This window comes from Poecilia mexicana, unplaced genomic scaffold, assembly GCF_051168715.1.
Source record: "Poecilia mexicana isolate PSO_F unplaced genomic scaffold, ASM5116871v1 scaffold_12, whole genome shotgun sequence".
In the NCBI taxonomy this organism is placed as follows: Eukaryota; Metazoa; Chordata; class Actinopteri; order Cyprinodontiformes; family Poeciliidae; genus Poecilia; species Poecilia mexicana.
This window is the reverse complement of record NW_028263381.1, coordinates 13,993,866-14,013,186: the sequence shown is the minus strand read 5'-3', so window position 1 is coordinate 14,013,186 and position 19,321 is coordinate 13,993,866. Positions and strand designations below refer to the sequence as shown.

Below are 19,321 nucleotides of genomic sequence, written 5' to 3'. Positions count from 1 at the left end.
ATAAATCGATAGAGTGAACACTTACCTACGATGATGCTGCGCCTGACCGTCGTCCTTTGGGACTTTGGTCCGTCTGGGAGATCACTCCTCCCGGAGTCACCTGCCCCGTTATGTCAGCTGTATTTCATTTGACTAATTCAATAAAAGCGCCTGCTGCTCCTTGGATTTGACTAAAAGAGACAGTCAAAGCAGAAACAGGCAGATCTGGTTTGTGTCCTTGCTGGTGCTTTTTATCATTACATTCTGAGCTTCTTTCATGACAGTTTCTCCTTTTTTCTCTATTGACATTCACCTGAAAGTTGCATTTGGGCACAATTGGTCTCAGTTAAGAGTTCTCTCTTGTCCAGTGTCAGAAACCAGGTAAGAATAAGAAAACACACTTTTTTTTTTTTTTTTGCTGTCCAGCAATTAATTCACTCAGGAAGGAAGTTCTGGTTTCCAAAGATAAATGTGTTTTGCTCTGAAATGTTGCAGAAAAGCAAAATAACCTGTGATGATGCTTGGTAAGACTGGTGAAAAAAACTCCTTTACCAACACTGGCTGAAAGACAACTCAGAAGAAGAAACCATTTCTCCAACAGCAGCACATAAACCGTGGTCTGGTGAAATTAAACTTGAAGTGTTTAGCCACTATGGTGACCATTACATCAAGAGAAAAAGAAGGAGTGCTTTAAAAGCCTGAGAAAACCATTCCAGCTACAAAGTACGAGCGTTTTGAGGCATTTTGTTGCAGAAAGTACTGGTTCAAGCCATCAACAAGGAGCGTTTGTCCCATCGCCCTGATTTGAGTGTCATACTGTGAGAGGAAAACAAGGAGTGTAAGAATATAGCCAAGAGGAACTCCACACGTACTTTTTTTCTGTGTGATCCACTTGTTCAAAAAATTTAAATGAAAAACAACACTCTCTAAGCATTTACAACAACTTATTGCTCAGATTTTACAGAAAAATTATTTATTTCCATTATATACATCAGACTGGACACAGTGTAACAAAATGTAAAAAAAAAAAAAAATGTGCGTACACCTGAACACTGATACAGTACACAGATAACCAGAAAACAAAAGGTGAACATTACATCAACTTGCTCTCCAGGTGTTTTTTTTCTACATTTACCACTCATCTCAATCTCACATGCTTTGGGAAATACTTGTGCTCTGTACACTCAATAAATACAATTCCCCCTTTTTAAACTACAACATGCCCCACGGCCCTCACGGTTATGTTCGGCTCATAACTGGGATTGTCCTTTTTGATGCCTGTGTTTGGCACCAATTGAACTGAAAAATAAATAAATAAACATTTTAAAAACCTAATTCACAACTGGAAAATATTTTCCAAAGTTACAATGATTGCAAATCATTTTTACTGTGCTAAAAACACAATAATTCACAAGTGCTTCTTGATACACAATAACACTATTGGCATTTTTTTTTTCTTAATGTTGTCGTTAAGCTGATGTACTGTAGAAGAAAGACTTGTCCAGACTGCAGCATCTCAAAGACAAACTCTTAATTTGTAACAATTTGATGCAGATGATTTATCTTTGTCCAGCAAATAAATGTTCTTCAGCCAGCTGCTGAACCGGTGCAGCATACGGCAAGCTTTACGATAACAAATACAGTATCATTACAGGCTAATAATAGATGGAAGTCCATTAAGTATGCGAATTATGAGGGAGCGGACGGCGTGTATGAGCATACATGTTTGCATACAATATTCATGTGCTGAGTTAAATGCTGCAAGAAGCATAAACTTTCAAAGAGTGAAGATAAATTAAAAGTTAAACGCATTTTCTGAAAACCCATCTGCAATCGCTGCGGTGCTTTACAACAGAGCTGTGGCCACAGTTAAGGCACTTCAGTACAAAAGGATATTTAAATGTGAGGCAAAAAGCAAAACAAATAGGGTGCTGTAGTTTGAAGACAGAAGTAAAGCAGCTGTTAAGAGTGTAAGGTAATCAATAACTTATGAAGAAGGAGACTGATGCAGACAGAGCACCAGGTAACAAAAACTAAAACTGAGCATATTCTAGATGGTGGCATAGTGGATATTTGAATTTAAGGCTCCTGAGCAATTCTAAGTTTTGATAATTAGTACTTATTTTGTACCCATACATCACCATTTCATGCCTTCCTGCTTCCATTTTATACCCCTAAAGCATTGGATATCAGTTTATTGAACCGCTTTTCATGAATTATGGAGAGCTCAGAGCTCACATGATTCAGTTTTAACAATAAAATATGTTCTGTACTTTTTATATTCCAACTCTTGTTTCAAATAATTGTGATTCTGATCTCTATTTTGGGACGGTCAGCACCTTTTGATTATGACCCCCAAATGAACTAGAATAACTTCAGCTGAAGGCCATTGTTTATTGGAGCCATGTGACCCCGTCTCATTGGAGTTGAAAATCGGTTGTCGTAATGAGTACGAATTGTCCGGCTTTTTTTTTAAACACCAGAAAATGCTTTGCAAGAAACCACCAAAGCTGAAAAAGTACAACCATACCCAAATAGTCACCAAAAGCTCACTAAAAACAAAAAACAAAAAAAAAAACAGAACACTGAGATATTAGCAATTAAAGTAAAAACAACAACGGTATCCTAATTAGACAAAAACAATTGTAAAAATCATAAAACATAATAGCACCAGGATGGGGCATAGACCTCATACTTCTAAGTGATAGACACATGTTTTATAAGTACCACCTGAATTTTATAAATAAACTCTCAGAGGCAGAGAAATAGAAACAATCACACAGGCACATATCTACGATAAACGCAAAACAAGAAAATCTGAGTTATTTAATATTACAGTGGACTACATGGTTGGCTAGATTTAAAACATCCCAGCATAGTCCACTTACAGTAATATATTAATGAGTGAAATATGTGAAATTATGTGGCACAAGGTAGGTAAGATGAAGCTTTTCAGGAAGTTGCAATTTGCAGCTTGACCACTAGATGTCAGAAAATCTAAACAAAAGAAAAACTTGAGAATTTGATGAATAGGTTTATGCAATTCCAGTCTGCAAAATTAGTTATATAATAATTAGAATTGAATTATACTTCTAAATATAATAGTTTGACTCTTTAAAAAATGCCAGGAATATGTGTTAAAGATGCTCAGGTAGTCATAGGACAGAACAAAACAGCTTGAGAAACACCCAAAGTATTATAATTTCATTAGAAGAGCAATCTCGCAGCTCTCTCAGATTCAGCTAAGACACACTGGGTGCATCGTTTTCTTCCAAGTTGTATACAAATTTGTAAAATAACACAAAAGCAATGACTCTTTCAGTTCTTTCATTTCCCTGAAGTGCTCAAAATAGACAGAGCAAAGTAACAAACAAGTGCTTTTCCTGCACACAAGCAGGCATCATTCAGGTTCAACCGTAAAAAACCCCAAAACAAAACAAAACAAAAAAAACACAACATACCATCAGATACACAGAAACAACCTAAAGAGAAACTAATCATGGCTCAACTTCCAATAAACTGGTCAACTGTGAGTTGGACTGGATGCTCATGTAAAACCAAAATAATCTTCAAAATAAAATTGGAAAGACAACGGATTGGCCAGACGTCGAAACCTCCGTGTGCCATAGATCACTCGGTTTATAACAAAAGCAGCTTTTGCTATCAATATCAAATATTTTCCAGCTTTTAACATAGTTAAAAGAAGATTACCATTGACATTTCTTTATGCTATATTTATATTTCTTGAAGAATGAATTTAAGATTGACTGGATTTAAGAGCAATTATACATTTTTGACTGGTTGATGTGCAATTACAAACGGATCGGCCCCGTAACCTCCAGAAACACCATCCCTATCAAATTTGGAAAACCGTGTTTTAGTGTCAAGGCGAAACATTTTTTTTTTTTCCACAGTCTTCATAGTTTTATTACACAAAGAATAAGATTCTGCACCTTCAGGATCAGATTCAGCTTGCTGTGGAGTTGCAAACACCACATTAATCACACCAAGGCTGTAAAGCCTGAGATATTTTTTCATTAAGTAAATATAATAAATTATGGTACTCAGAGCCAGGTGTGTTCCCAGTTCATCTTCAAATTATGTGCTTGCAAATCTTTGTATTGGTCAGGCGGATCAGCTAATCAGCTGCAGCTGAGGTGCCAAGGACACAAAAAAAAAACTTAGGGAGGAAAAGGTTTTTTTTCCATTGAAGCAACCAAATTATAGAAATTTGAAAGGCCTCTTCACTAGCCACATGTTTAAATCTGCTCCAAAGACACGTCTCATTCCTTTAGCCTCAGCATAACATTGTTAATTAAATTTTAGATTTTTTTTATGTCCGTCATGTTTTCTTCTTGCTAGTTTTACTTGTACAATATTCTGCTCTCAATTATTATTATTTTTATTCTGTTTTATTCATTTTAAGCTTGCTGTTCTTAAAATCCTGTATTAATAAAGTCAGCTTTGTTGCCACTATGAAAACGAGCAATGCATGCTCAAATCACTCAGGAAACTCTCGCTGCATACCAGATGCACTCCATTAGAGCTCTCAAAGACCGCAGAGAAAATGTGACACATTTTGGCTGTTCTTTAAATGACTAAATATTTAAATAAATAGGATGTGATTAACTACGATGCCTATGATTTGAACCATAACCAAGAATAAAAATCGAATGTGGGACTCAATAGTTTTTAATGCATTTTGATATCACTCACAATTAAGTCGACCTTTAGGCTTCTTGTTATTTATGTCTTATAATTCTTTCTTTCTTTCAATTTTAAAGTGAGGACTGAAGGTACAATCTGATTCTGGGGGGGCAATACTTTCCCTCATTTACATGGAGGACTTCTAGAGTCTTTAGAGCTACTCATTTATTAGGGGAAAAAACCCTTAAAGTGGATGTAATTTGTATAAATGGCACAGAGTTTTGTATCAAAAAGTAGAAAAACACACAAGACGTGGCAGAGGCATCAGGAAAACTTCGATATGGGAGGAAATAGTTAACAGTGGTTCAGTCAAATTGTACCTCAAGGTAACTAACATTTTAGTCCATATACGACAAAATTGAATTTTAAGTCAATGTGCTTTCAGTTGTTATTAAATAGCGTGACCCGCAGCTTCAATATTAATACAAGCAAAAATGTAAAAATAAAGAAATGTTTAAAAAAAAAAAAAACAAAACAAAAAAAAAACGTGTTTTGTAATTCTGCATGCTCACTCATGGGCTAAACTGAGCACCTAAAGTAGATGATTCAATTGACTTTAATAGAAGAGGTCAGGCTTAACAAGGAAAGAGAACTGGGAACAAAACAGTCCTTCACCAAAACAGTCGGGAAAGTGTGTAGTCCAAAGACTCATGATTACATCCGTCTCTCAAATTATTATTGTGAATACACACACAATGCAAAAAGCAGCTGCAGCAGCAACAATATCAGCAGGCAAGAGGATAACATGATGTGTGAGAACAGGCCCAAATGTAAATACTGTATTGAGCTCCCGCATGAGTACATACTGAATACTTTGAATATGATTGAAAACATAGAGCATGCCGACAGAAGCTGTTTGTGTTAAGATTAATGTGCCAAATTTAGCGTTTTGTATCCAGGCAGCAACATGAACTAGACCTAACAACCTCTGCTGGAGGTATGATGGGTGCATCGCCACTGAAATGTGGTGAAACTGCATGTGTGCTGGGACTGGAAAGTGTACAGGGTTCATATGAGGCTCTTAAACAGCTAACGACGGGTTGGGAAGCAGCTCTTCTCTCCCCATCTATCCAGGTTTTGAAAACAGCCAGCTTCTACAAAAGGGCACTCTCTGTAAAGCCGCACATAGCTGCTAGACTGCAAAAAGCACAAAATCTTAAGTATTTTTGGTCAAGTTTCTAATGCAAATATCTTAGTGCACTTGAAATAAAACAAAACTAACTTGCCAATAACTTTTCAGCAAAATAAGAGCTTGATTTACGTCAATAATTCCTTAATATTAATAAAAAACATACAGTGATATAATCTGCAAGTAGAACTAGTACTTAAAAAAAACAATATTAAGGAATTATTGACTTAAAACAGGCTCCTGTATCTTACTGAAAAGCTATCTGTAATTTAATTCTGTTTTATTTCAAGTGTAATAATGTACTTCCACTAGAAACTAGACAAAAAAAACAGCGTGCCTTTGCAGTGTACTGACTTATTTTTTGAAGTTATGAGGCAAGGTTGAAACAGCAGAGGTCACTGCAGAGCTTCTGCATTCCTGGTGCAACACCACAGCATCTAATATTCACAGCCATCACAGCAGCTGAGGCAGTGGTAAGCCAGCTCCTTCATGGAGAGGATGCATCGGTTTGGGACTAAGGCGGAGGACCTACTGGAAACTTGCAATCTCAGCACCGAATTTGAGCCCGTCGGCTTCAGTCACATCGATGGCCTCGCTACTCTGCCTCGTGACCTCGTCCGGCAGATCTCCGTTCTGCGGCTCCTCCATGTCCTCCGTCTCCACCGAGCTGCCGTCCGGAGGCGTTTCCTCACAGTTCATGGGTGAGAAAAGTTTTTGATGGTTGGCTTCAGGGGTGGATGTGCTACCGAGCGTGCAGCTGGAACATTGGTAGAAGTTAGTGCAGGGCTGGACCAAGCTGGACGGGATGACCGCCGGGGTCGACAGAACCGGAGTTGACGTAAAGTGTGTCCCCGGAGGATCTATGCATATGGAGGGTACGGTGCAGTGGCGGGAGGGGTTAAGGCGGTGTGAACGGCCTCCTGCTGGGCGGTCACAGCGCCGCCCTTGTGGTAGACGCATGCAGTCTTTACAGGACTGATAGGAAGGCTTCACTTTTAATGGGTTTCCTGCGCTGGCACTGTCCTATATTGATCCGAATTGAAACACAAACAGAGTAGAGTCAGTAACATAATTTAAAAAATAAAATAAAATCATAATACTGTCCTGTTGCCGAGACTGGTTTTAGCCAATTTCTAATTCACTTTAAAGACCATATGAAAAAAAATTCACAGACATTTCTGAGTATTCAGTATCTAACCCTTTGAAGACAATTTTAAGGTTTTACATCAGACTTTAATCTAATTCTTATCGTCTGACCTTTGTGTTTGTAGCTGTGTTGCACATCTGTGTAAAGATCAGGAGTCTGAGCACTAAAACCTAGAATAAAATTACTAAGATTTTGCTTTTTTGCAGTGTACTAGTTAACACGAGTGAATTTATTTGCATTTTATCAATTCACATTTTAAAGGAACACATTCAAGAGACAAATTGTACAGTAATGTGTCTGACTTTATGAGTTACAGTCTACCAGAATTACAACAAATTTTCTATTGGCTTTTGGATGCGGTGAGAAACGTTTATCTATCCAAATTGGATGTTAGACTTCCCAGCTTTTTCTCCAAGGTGAGTTTAAACTGATAAATTTTAAGCTCAGAGTAAAAACCAGATCCAAAATGGTAAAACAGAACAATTTCTAGCTGCACTTCTGTTTAAAATTGTGTTTGAAACCTAAATAATGTTTAAACTGACCACTTTATCAAGGTAAACATTCAAATAACTCACATCAAAAGCTGCAGGACAGCTACGCTTGGCAGCCAGGCGGTTGCTGTTGTTGGTGTTCAGGTTGGCTAATCCCAGCTGGCTCTCCTCGTTCCCCTCAGCCTCCTCTCCCGTCTTCCTCCCATCCGAACTCCCGGCTGTCTGAGCCAAGGCCGCCATCTCTTCTTCCTCCTTCTTGGCCTCTTCCTCGTCCTCTTCCTCCAGCGTGCTGAATTCCAGCCTGAGCCTCATGTCCTCCATCGGGTCGAGGCGGCTGCAGGTCTGCGCAGCGGTGCCCTCGCCGGGCAGAGTCAGGTGGGCCATGGGGAAACCCTCGTCCTCCAGCAGGGCGTCTCTCTCCACATCCTCTATTTCGATAAAAACTCTCTCCATGCCCAGCAGAGGAGGCCCCCGCACCGGTGTGGACGGCTCGCTGTCGAGTGCAGAGTCCGATAGACGTCTGAAGTAATAGTTGTAGTTGAGAGAGTCTAAGGGCTCCATCTCCAGACCCCTGCATGGCGACGCCCCGCAGCCTCCCCAGGCCTCTTCCCCTCTGAGCACCGGCGTCTCCTCTCCACCTGTACTGTGACCCGATGCTTGCAGATCGTCTGAACCTTCCTCGTCCGTGTCAGGCCGCCAAAGCTTGTTGTGACGGTGTTTACTGTGAACATGAAATAAGTTCTGCTTCAAAATATGTACCAGAGTCTATCAAGGCTTCCACTCATTTTCATGTCAAAATTACATTCGTTTATAGAGTTTTCAATGCCAGTTCTTACACATTTACTCTGAATTAATGGAAGATATAATAGAGGAGAACAATGAAAAAACAGGAAGGATGAAAAATAAACAAATGTAAGGAAGGAAAAAGTGACCATTGGACAGTGAGGTCAATGGGTGGATGAACGGTTGAAAAGAAAGACAGTGAGTGGACGTACGGACGGATGTGTGGACATATGGACAATTCAGAAGTAAGGATGGAAAGAAGAAAAGGAGGAGAGAAGGAAACGAGAGAACTAAATTTTCGTATCTGTGCGCCCCTAATTTCCATTAAGGCAAATCTGCCAAAAAGCCTTTTGTCTTATTGGATCCATGCATAAAAATCTAGATCAGCTGACCTGGCGTCGAGGATTCCCTCATATTCCGCCAGCTGCCGCATGAAACCAGCATTTGGCTGAGCTATGCCCCTCTTCTGCTTGACGTAGTTGTACGCTTTCTCCAGAGACCAGCCGTATTCCTTCATGGCGTAGGCGATAACTGTGGAGGCAGAGCGGCTCACACCCATCTTACAGTGCACCAGGCACTTTGAGTTATTCTTCCTAATTCAAACAAAAGAAAAAAAAAGATATTACTTCTACTTCAAGTAATCTTCTCTCCAGTAGACACTCATAATACATCTCCACATCTCCTGTTCTTCACATGGTGTTTATTTTGGACAAATCCTCTCTAAGCGATGTCAGATTCATGTCTATGTGAAGGGCTCTCACTTGGCTTTGACAATAAAGTTGTAGGTATCGTTCCAGTGGGCCAGCAGGTCGGTGGCGTCCTCGTCGTACACGCGGACGTTGTGATAGGAAAACATCCCTGGGAAGAAGTTGTCAATCTCTCTGGTGATGTTCAGAATGTAACCGACTCTGCAAAAGGAAGCATATGAAATTGTATTCTTTAATCTGTAACCTGAGGCTGCTGACGCGTACACAGTGTCAAATATGGAAGTTATGTTTTATGCATTTTTTTTGTTTCAGCTTTTAAATGGAGTAAAACAATATATTCAAGATTTTATCATGGAAAATCTTGAATATATTGATACATCTCATCCAGTTTCAAATGGTGAATGAACTGCTAACCCGCAGTTTTGCAGTTCTTCCAGGTTGGAGGCGTTCCACTCAGAACCCTACAAGGAAACAAGGCACAGATGTCCATGTTTTTATAACCTTCTACTGCTATTCAGAGGTGCAAGAGGATAAAGGATTAAGTAAAAACAGAAGAACACGTGTAAGAAATTTCAAATAAATAATTACTAAGTGTAATCAAAGGTTCAATTATTTATCCTAAAGCAAACAGAAATTATGTGACGTCACCTTTTGCTCGGACATGTGGTTGCTGATAATTCAGCGCAACCATGAAAGCAGCAGCAACCAAAAACAGTCACTAAGATGAAACAGAGCAAAAAACGGACTCACCAAATAAACGTGGTCGAAGATGAGCGTGGCTTTGTCCATCTGACCCAGGATCAGGAGCATCTCGTTGTCGATGAACTCCTTGTACTCTTTGAGGTTGCAGCTCATGTGCTGCTCCAGCTCGTTACGGATCTGAAGAGGAGGAGCTCATTACTGTGCTGTACTATTCCAGATTATTTTCACGTTTTTCACTGTAAAACTCCACATATATGCAGTCACTTTGATAACCACACAGTTGTGACCAGATATTTACATACATAATAATTTTTTTTTTTCTCACTGTCAAATGTTTCAACGTATAATCAGTTATGATTAACTAAACTGGCAGAATAATGACTTTCTTCAAAATCAGAAATTTACAAATACTAACAAAACTATTCCTTTTGACAACTTGGAAAAGTCCAGATCATGGTGTCATGCTTTTAATTTATTAGAGGAACGTTTCCTTGTGTGACATCACAGTCGAACTAAATCAACCAAGATGGGAGAGAAAGAAATGCGGACCACCCATCGTCTGCTTCGTCCTCGGCTACGAGAAGGACACGCAAAACGTTCGATACATCTCATCCAGTTTCAAATGTAAAGTAACACTTTTTGCCAAAAAGCCAACGACGTAAAACGTTTCACACCGTTTGGGTTTAAACCCGGCACAAACCTCCTTTGACGTGATGTTCTCCAAGTCTTGAAACATCATGATGTTGCGAAGTTTGGACTTGATAAGACACTCTGTTCTTTCTCGCTCCGTCGGTCTAAAAAGCAAGTTATAAACTAAACTATAAATATTTAAAACGGGGACAACAAAAGAACAATTAAACCCAAAAGCTTGCAGGCTCTTACCCATCGACGAACATGTTGGGGGAATCGGACCGGGTGGTCTCCAGGTCGGTCATTGCGTTCCACTCATTGATGAAGCTCTGCTCCGAGGTGATGCAGCTCTCATAGAACGCCATCCACGTAAGAGCAATGCCACCTGGGAAGTAGTTGAACCGGCGGGACACTTCGCACGCCTTATGGAGGACCTGCAGGGCAGACCTGTGGGCATAAAGGCAGCTTGGTCATCCAGAGGTCATCCAGTCAGAATAATGTGTAATGAGATAACTAAAAGCGGAGAAGAAACTTGCTTCTAGGGTGGAAAAAAAACAAAACAAAACACTATTTATTGTTATTTTCAAAACTGACCAGCAGGTGGCATCTGACATGTTTATAATTATAATAACCAAATTATTTTACAGTAATAAAATATTTGGGTGCAGTTAAAGTTAATATTTTCTCAACAGAGTTTGAAACTTAAAATTTCAGAGACTGAAAACAGGTCCACAGCATCATACATCCTCTACCATACTTAACAGTGTTGATGAAGTGATTTATTCCACATATTCATAATTCGTTCATTAAATGTTTGCAATTCTAAATATTTCAGTGTGAGATTATGGAACTGCAATGGACATTTCATTCATTTTAAGTCATTTTAAACATGTCTCTGTTTTGAAATCTGTGTGCTCTGAAGTTTTACCAGTTCATTTCCAAGAGAAAATGGGGAAAGTTAAAAAAAATGTAACACTATGCAAATTTAAAACATGTATCCAGTTTCTAGTTCACCCAATAATAAATGCAGGCAACGCTCAAAACTTAAGCTACAGAAGAAATAAATTAAACCCACAAGGATGAAAATTAATCAGAGCTTTTATATGATTTTTTTCATATTGCTATATACATCATTGTTGCTTGAAACATGTTTATGTCATCCAACAATTGAATAGTGGAAAATTATCTATTTCGTAATAGAAAAAAAAAGGTTCTTTTTGGGTCCTTGATGATGCGATTTTAGAGCTTATGAAGTTCTGAATAACTGTATTGACTGTATTTGCCGTTTTTATTCTGTGTTGCTCTGAAGAAATAACACTGTATTGTTAAATTGCTGCCATAAATTTAAGCAGAAACCAAATATTGCGTCTACTTACCACATAGCCTGCACAGAAACAGGTTTGAAGACATGTGACCGGCCTGCTGTGTTCACACTGAAGCCTCTGGTGAATTAGAAAAGGAGGGAAAAGGATCTGTTTAAGGTTAAAAAGCGGGACAGGATCCATTTAGTGGGCCCAAGCTGTGGAACATTCCTCCAGCATACGTAGGCAATGTTACCAGGTCAGCAAGAATCGTTCTTATGTGTAGTTCACTTTGTTTGACAGTAGGAGGCAGTATGTCACCATGTGACCCCAAACAGACACACTACATGCGTGAAAGAAAGACTCATCAGTAACCCATCTTACCCATCTCCGTCTAGATGGATGTTGGCGTCACTCCACAGAGGCAGGACCATCCCAATGGAGCAGTTTTTACTGGAAATTAGCAGAATATAATTTCAGAAAATTAAGTAATCTGAAAGTACACAGAAAGTAGCGGCTTGAAAGAGAGAATACCTGTCCTTGTCTGGAAAATCCATTCCCAAAACAATGTTTTCTTCCGTGTCTTGATGGCCGTTAGTGTAGATAACAACCATGTAACGCACGCGTTCCGACCATCCGCTTTCCAAACGCACAGCCTGGGGGACGAAAGGAGAATATTTGGTGATAAAAAAAAAAAACCTATTTCAGTGAAGACGTAACAGAGCAGCACTGTGGAGATATTTCAACTTTAATCCAACGATAAAAATAGTAACAACTTAGAGAGGACTTGAAGTTGTTGTTCAAAGCAGGTCTGGATTATTATTTGGGTCATATCTGCCATCTGTGCTTTCTGTTGAAATAGCCTAAAATATGAATCATCTGCAGTGTGCAGTGCTTAACATCTCATCCTTATCATAAGTTCCCCACAATGGATGTTTAATATGTGTATATTTTAACTGTGCTTCAGTAATATTAGAGGCCTACATAAATGTAATGATGTTTATGTTTACAGAAGAACAAAAAGCTGACCAGCTTGATGCGATCTTCAGACCGCAGGATCTTGAACATCACCTGCAGGTGTTGAGGTAAATCACCTGAAAAGGAAGCATTAACATAAAAGATAGCCAGGGCAAATACAAAATGCAGCTCTCAAATTATAGATTTATTTATTAAGGGAAAGAGATTCATAAACAGATGCGGAACAAAGTAAGCGGTAAACCTTTCTAGGTGAAAACCAAAATTACCCCAGGAGGATATTGACGACACATACAGAACGTCACAGAAGAACCCAGAAAATCATCAGAGCACTGCAGGCCTCACTGTCTCACAATTCAACAATAAGAAAGAGAGACGGGGTAAAAATAGCATCCAAGGCAGCATTTCAAGGTGAAAACTATCACTGATCAAAATAAGCACAAAGGTCCTTCTCAAATGATCCCAAATAATCTGCTACCAAGCAGAAAAAGCTGAGGAAGAATGCACAGCCATCAACTTGTGAACTTGAGCACAAAGACACTTGGATTATGCAGCAGAGCAATAATTCAAAGCACACTAGCAAAATCCTGGCTCAAAATCCAAAGTGAGTGTTTTCAAGTGGCCTACTTAAATCCAATTGCAATTCTGTGGCACAACCTTAAGCAGGCAGTTTATATGAAAAAAAAAGTGTCCAGTGTTGCTGAATTGAAACAACTGCGTGTGCAAAGAAGAGTGGGTCAAAGTTCCTCATGTATGATTTAAGAGACTCATCGTCGACAATCACTAATGTTTAATACCAGTTTTTACCTGCGTGGGCATGAAGACATGTTTTCAGGGTTAGGGGGTAATTACATTTCCACAAAGGGCCGAGCTGCTTTGGATAAATAACTGAAATCATCATTTGATTAAACTGATTTTTGTTCATTGCTGCTCCGAAACATTTCAGATGTGACAAAAACAAAGGCAATAAACTTTTCCCCAAACACTGCAGAAAAATATGGTTTAGCGTTGAGCATTTGGAGTGTCAAAGCTCTTGGTGTCTATTTCTTCCTACCTGCATGTTTGTGGTGCGTCGGAGTCTTTGGCCCCTGTGCGTTGCCGCCCTGCTGGAGGAAGAGGGCAGCTCCTTTGACCATGAAGAAGCTTTCACTGATGCTGGAAAAAAAAGCAAAACAAAAGGTCTAGATCGGTCTGACAAAGGACATCAACACAGTGGACAGTAAGGTAGTGGCAACAGAAACAATTAGGGCAACATAAGAATGTTGTATTTGCTCCAGAAATGATAAGCTTTACTCAATAACAGAGTAAATGCAGTTAGAAACTGCCAAGAAACTTATAACTACAAATAATAAATCTCTATGTGCCGACTCATTAAAGTATTATATACCCACTGGTTAAAGGAGCTTTAAAAACCTACTTGCACGCTCACTAGGCAGGATTTTTGCTAAATGGAACTCAGCTGAGTCCCAATCCAGCATTTAAGACATACTGCATGTTTCACATGCCCTTTGCAGATCACAATGCCAAAAGAAGAACTTCACATTGTAACGCAAAGGCAGCAGAAAGAGAGCTTTAGCCCAGTACAGAGTTTGGCTTTGTTCCACCACTTATTTATTTTCCTCTTTCAACCAAAAGCCCACAAAGCCTGGTATGTCTGAGTGGGACCATGACAAGGCCTTTTGTTTCAGCTCTGCTACTCCTGTCATTTGATGAGTTGGCAGCAAAAAAAAAAAAAAAAGGAAAAAAGGAGTCCGAGGCTTGATTTGCTGAACCAACATAATACTAGAAACAATAATTTCTTAAAAAAACAAAAGAACACGAAGACTGTCAACTGGATTTTTAAACAAATTGACACTGACAATATAAAGTAAAAACAGAAATTGACCTGATCAGATTGGAAAATTATCAACTTTAACAGCATTTATCAAATTCTGAAGCATTTCACTTTGATTTGATTTTAAGAGGTTCAGCATCATGATTGATGCTCTGTGCATTGCAGAGCAAATGGTGATAACGACATACATCTTCAGAACCGGAATGTATCCCTTTATGTTCCTCTATGAAATTTTCCATATGTGCATATTCGCTACCCAGATTAAAAGGTGAAGATATTCTACTTGTGTGCCACTGATAACATATTTTTTAATTGTTGCAAAGTTTTTCTGGAAAACCACACATTAGTCTCACACAAGATACCAACGTGGTTTGGGAAATGGAAAGAGAAACAAGTAAAAACCTCTGATAAAAACATGCAAAGAGCTGCTTTCAGATCACGTTGAAGGATTAGACAAAAGTCTGGCTCTTTGCAAACAAACTATGAAAAGATGAGGAGTGTGCTTAAACATTACCGTAACTGAAAGGCTTAAGAAAGTAAGAACTATTAGTAAATTGACCCGATGAAACTCTCCTGTCTTAAGCTCGCTACGTCTTGCTGCTCTGAGAACTTACATGCGACAAATCTCCCTCCGAGTCACAGACGCTTTCTCCACAAGGTGAGGCAGCTCTTTGAAAATAGCTCCATGTGAAGACTTCACAACCAGATGCATCCTGCTGGTTTTAATGTTATCAGTCACTTCGGAGAAGTTCAAGCTCGTCCAGAAGGCGCCTCTCATTTCCACCCTGGTGTCCATGTCCTGCAGCCGCCCGTTCCTCCAGCTGGATTTAGCCTAATTTGGTTCGACTCATACCGCCTTCCACATCCTTCATCTTCTCCTTTCCTTCCACCTCACGCTTCTTCCATGGCCGTGCTGCCGGCTTCCCTGCGCAGCATGTGATTCGGCAATCAGCTCTCGCGGTGCAACGCTCTGCAACAATGCGCTTCATTCATGCGAGTGTGTGCAGGCGGGTGGGGAACGTCTCATGTTTGACATGCAAGAATCAAGGCTTCGCGCCGACGATGAATCACAAAACATGACGGGGCTTTTTTCAGCCTACAAATCCAACACAAAGGCAAGAGTGTTCAGCAAAGCTTTGCTGACACATGCCTTGACTTCTGTGACGTTGGTTGGATAAAGAAAAGCCTTGTTTCTGAGCGGGGACAAAAGTTTATGCACTTTGTTATGCAAGATCATGAGAAACTGTTTTTTTTTTATTATTTAATCTATTTTTTCACCTGCTTTGTTTGTGAGAGCCATGGAGGAAAATTAAGTATTGAATAGGCAGGAAGAAATGCAATACAGGATAAAGTCTAACAAAAAAAAAGTAAAACTCTCTTCTCACAGCGTTGTTCAATGTTAACTTGTGTTTGACACATTGCCGTAATAACAGGACAAAAAGTAAAACCTAATTTAAAGACTTTGTGGATCAGGACATGGATAATTACGTGGCATTTCCCAGGTCCTAAAATGATTTAAAACAAACCTCTACTGTATAAAAGCAAAAAGAATATTCCAAATATAATATGATAATAACAAAACTTGACTGACTGGTCTCCAGAAAATGTGACCACCTCTATAAAATCAAGATTTTGACAGTTTGTTGGTGTTAAGGCTGCAGGTGCATGAAAACGCAAAGTCATGGTGCAAATACTTCAGGAAAGACATTAGAGAAGTCACTATTTGTGCAAATCAAACCGGGTGAAGTACCGCACAACGCAAAGTTCGTTACTCAACGTGAAAAAGCGTGCAACACAGCTGGGTATCACAACAAAATTCCCCATAAGTCTAACTGTGAAGTGACCAGTAATTATGTTTTGGAGCGGTCCAGTCAGATTATCCATATGAATCTGATAGAGAAGCCAAAACACAGCATATCAGCACAAATATCACTAACAAAAAAACTTTTTGGCCTTTTTCCTGTCCAACAATTAACGAATGAAGTCCAAAAACCTTAACGGAACCAAGACAATAGTACTATAAGCAGCATCCAATTATCACGGATGCTTTGTTGTGTCAAAGTATGAAAAAAAAAAAAAACCTGTTCAACTTGTTTAGTAAAATTGTTCAGCCTTTATTTTTACCTCTAAGATCAGAAATCTTCATGTCTGTCCACATGTTATGACTTCAACTGATCTTAAAATAGATTCAATTTGTTTGTTTTTTTTTCTTCCTATGATCAGAGATGCTGCTGAAATCTCTGTCATGATAAAACAAAACCAGCCTTTTGGAGGGAGTAAGTAAAAATAAAGGACAGCGTAATCTTTTTTTAATTTTTTTAGAAAAAATATCTTGCAGACGAATAAAACAAGGATTTAGCCAACCAACTATGTAATATCTCAGAGCTGACGATGTATTTCAGGGTTTTAAAAAAATGATCATAAGACTGAGGAAACATACAGTCGTCTTCATTAAATTTGAATATATGTCCAGATGAGTCTCGTTTGTCTGATTAAAAACATCTTTTGAAAAGAACAACCTTTAAGTAGGAGCAAACATTCCTTTCATTAAGCCCACACATCTGTTTTTAAAAATACTTGTTTATTGGTCTGATGTAGTACTCTAATTTTAACATCTGGATTAAGATGAATAAAGATGTCAAATAATATTAAACTTTATTTACATGTCTGGTCTGAACCATACTGCTAGACCGTCGCAGCTACAAGCAGCAACACGGCCAATGCAACAGCTACAAACGGTGTCACCATGGAAACCAGAAATCAAAAGCCACACGAGTATTACCAAATCCATGCAATGCCGTATTAATTATTTTTGACAGACTGCGTTTCTTTACACAGAGGCAGAAAGAATAGAGAGAACAGTGAAATGCTTGACGCTGGAGTCAAAGTTCAGTCCGAACTGAAAACAAATCCCACAAAAGATCTCAATTCCAAGAAAATACCAGAGGCTTCAGAAAAGCTCTGGAAGATGCATCATGTTCAGATCCATGCCTGGACAAGGATGTTATCAAACTTCAGGATAATGTAACTGATTAAGTCTTACCTCTGGTTATTTTTCCTGTCATCATCACTTCCGAAATCCTGAAAGAAGAAGAAAAGAAAGTGCAGATTTTGAAATCGGACAGCAGCTGTGAGTGAAATGCTTTAGATCGCCTTTGAAATATGGGTCATTTCTCTAAGAAGGTCGCTTACCTTTGCATACCTCTGAGTTCATTTTACCTAATAATCAACTTTTAAAAAAAATATATATATGTTAAAGATTAGACTGTTCCTGTCATTTAAAAAGTTAATTTAGATTAATTAATTATTTAAGAAAACAGTTATTCAAGATGTAATCAGCTTAGTGTTTGTAAAAAAAAATTATAATTACTGCAGTCATTTTGAGAAAATTAAGTCTATTTCTCCAAAACGTAAAAAAAGCAATCAAAAATATCACAATTTAAGTTTTTCCTAATGCTATTCTTAACCACTCTGCTTAAAAAAAGAAAAGAAAATCTGATTTGAATAAAAACAGCAGATGAACAAATGTTGATACTACTTAAATTAGCTCATTGGTTCTAAGTTGAAATATTTTAAAATATTAAAAATATTAAGCACAGATAGGAGCGAACCTGTTTTATAATATTAAATAGTTTTGATTTTCTAAACGTTCACATTAAGTGATTTCTAACACGGTTTGCTATAGCGCCATCTGCTGGTCAGCTATCTAACGCTTTATAAACTCTTAAAGAGTCAGAAAGCGGATATCCATTTTTGTCTCCCTCATTACAGAATTGAAAGCCAAAGAAAAGAAAATGTGATATGAAGAATTAGTGATGAAGAAAGTACGCAGCTTTTTCTTGCAACTCAGAAAATATATTTGTTTTTAGTCTGCATAATATCAAAAGCAGCAGTTGCAATCTGCAAAATAAGGGATAAAAAAACTGTCAGAAAAAGGCTGGCTTGTGTGGTTTTGTAGAGGGAATTGTTATCCTGGCAAAGCCACGTGTTGTGCCCTTAAATCAGCTGTCACCCCATAACAGAGTTGTTTTTGTAAGTTTTTATTGCATCACTTAAAGATCTCGGGTCAATCCAACAGTCTGTGGACTAAACTGTGTAAAAAAGACTGCCACTCTGCCAAATTGCAAAAGCTGTGAGAGCACAAATCCCAATAAACAAGCAGAGAGAGCAACCTCTGAGTGCAAAATGAGCACTTTGACTTGACAGCTAAACCCTGAACGGCTCCCCCTCCCCCTCTGCAGGATTTTGTTTACAAATCCGCTGCAAAAGCTGCAACAAACTAGCGAAACAAAACCCTGTCAAGTGCACAAAACACACAGGCGGGGGTGACTTGCAGGATATTAGTCGCCACACACTGTATCGGTTCGTGCAGGAGCGTTTCTTCACACAAATCCCGATCCCCGGCTTTCCCACTCACCTCCCCCGCGCTGCTGCTGGCCGAGGATGCCGCACTAGGGGTGGGAGATCGCTGCAGAGTCACCAGGGCCATGGCTGGTGGACTGCGGCGGCCGTGGAGGGCAACAGAGGAGCAGGGAAGGGAGGGGAGAAGGATGCGCCGCTGCTTCTGCCTCTGTCACCGGGTAGAAAATAATGCCTAGTCAGACCCTCTCATCCAGCGGCACCTGACTCCAAGGAAGCCCGCTCCGCGTCTCCTCCGCGGCTCCTAGGTTCCTCATGAGCGTGAAGTGGGGCGAGACGTCCCGTGTTTGGCTCCAGCCAGCGGTCCCACAGATTTTCACGGCAGACAGACAAACAAAACACGCTGCAGGTAGCAAAGCGGAGCAGAAATGACATGCAGCTTTAGCGGCCGCCTCTGATTGGCTGGCCTAGTTCGCGTGCGGGCTGTCATTGGGCCAATGTTGTCAAGGTGACAGACCAGACTAGGAACTCCCACACCATGCTGTTATTCTGCGAAATAAATATTATTCAAGTCGTG

At 39.4% G+C, this 19,321-nt stretch overlaps 1 protein-coding gene across 2 annotated transcripts; it reads right to left on the bottom strand.

Moving 5' to 3' along the window:
- Positions 1 to 6,130: 6,130 nt before the first annotated feature.
- On the bottom strand, positions 6,131 to 19,315 carry ssh1b (slingshot protein phosphatase 1b). Of its 2 annotated transcripts, XM_014969101.2 has the most exons (15): positions 18,803 to 19,315; positions 17,429 to 17,466; positions 13,606 to 13,706; positions 12,606 to 12,670; positions 12,111 to 12,232; positions 11,961 to 12,029; positions 11,652 to 11,717; positions 10,528 to 10,722; positions 10,346 to 10,439; positions 9,694 to 9,822; positions 9,358 to 9,404; positions 8,998 to 9,144; positions 8,629 to 8,829; positions 7,538 to 8,174; positions 6,131 to 6,838 (listed from the first exon to the last, which is right to left on the bottom strand). In XM_014969101.2, the coding sequence occupies exons 1-15, from the start codon at positions 18,872 to 18,874 to the stop codon at positions 6,344 to 6,346; spliced, it is 2,478 nt and encodes an 825-aa protein (XP_014824587.2). In that variant the 5' UTR covers positions 18,875 to 19,315; the 3' UTR covers positions 6,131 to 6,343. The 2 variants fall into 2 exon arrangements, with proteins under 2 accessions (XP_014824587.2, XP_014824579.2); XM_014969093.2 differs by lacking the exons at positions 17,429 to 17,466; positions 18,803 to 19,315 and adding an exon at positions 15,000 to 15,263.
- Positions 19,316 to 19,321: the final 6 nt, after the last annotated feature.

Coding starts and splice junctions, on each gene's coding strand:
- ssh1b (XM_014969093.2), bottom strand. CDS start 15,181: ATGGACACCAGGGTGGAAATGAGAGGCGCCTTCTGGACGAGCTTGAAC. Junction 11,718..11,960: donor ATCCATCTAGACGGAGATGG/GTAAGATGGGTT, acceptor CTAATTCACCAG/AGGCTTCAGTGTGAACACAG. Junction 10,723..11,651: donor GTTTCTGTGCAGGCTATGTG/GTAAGTAGACGC, acceptor TTATGCCCACAG/GTCTGCCCTGCAGGTCCTCC.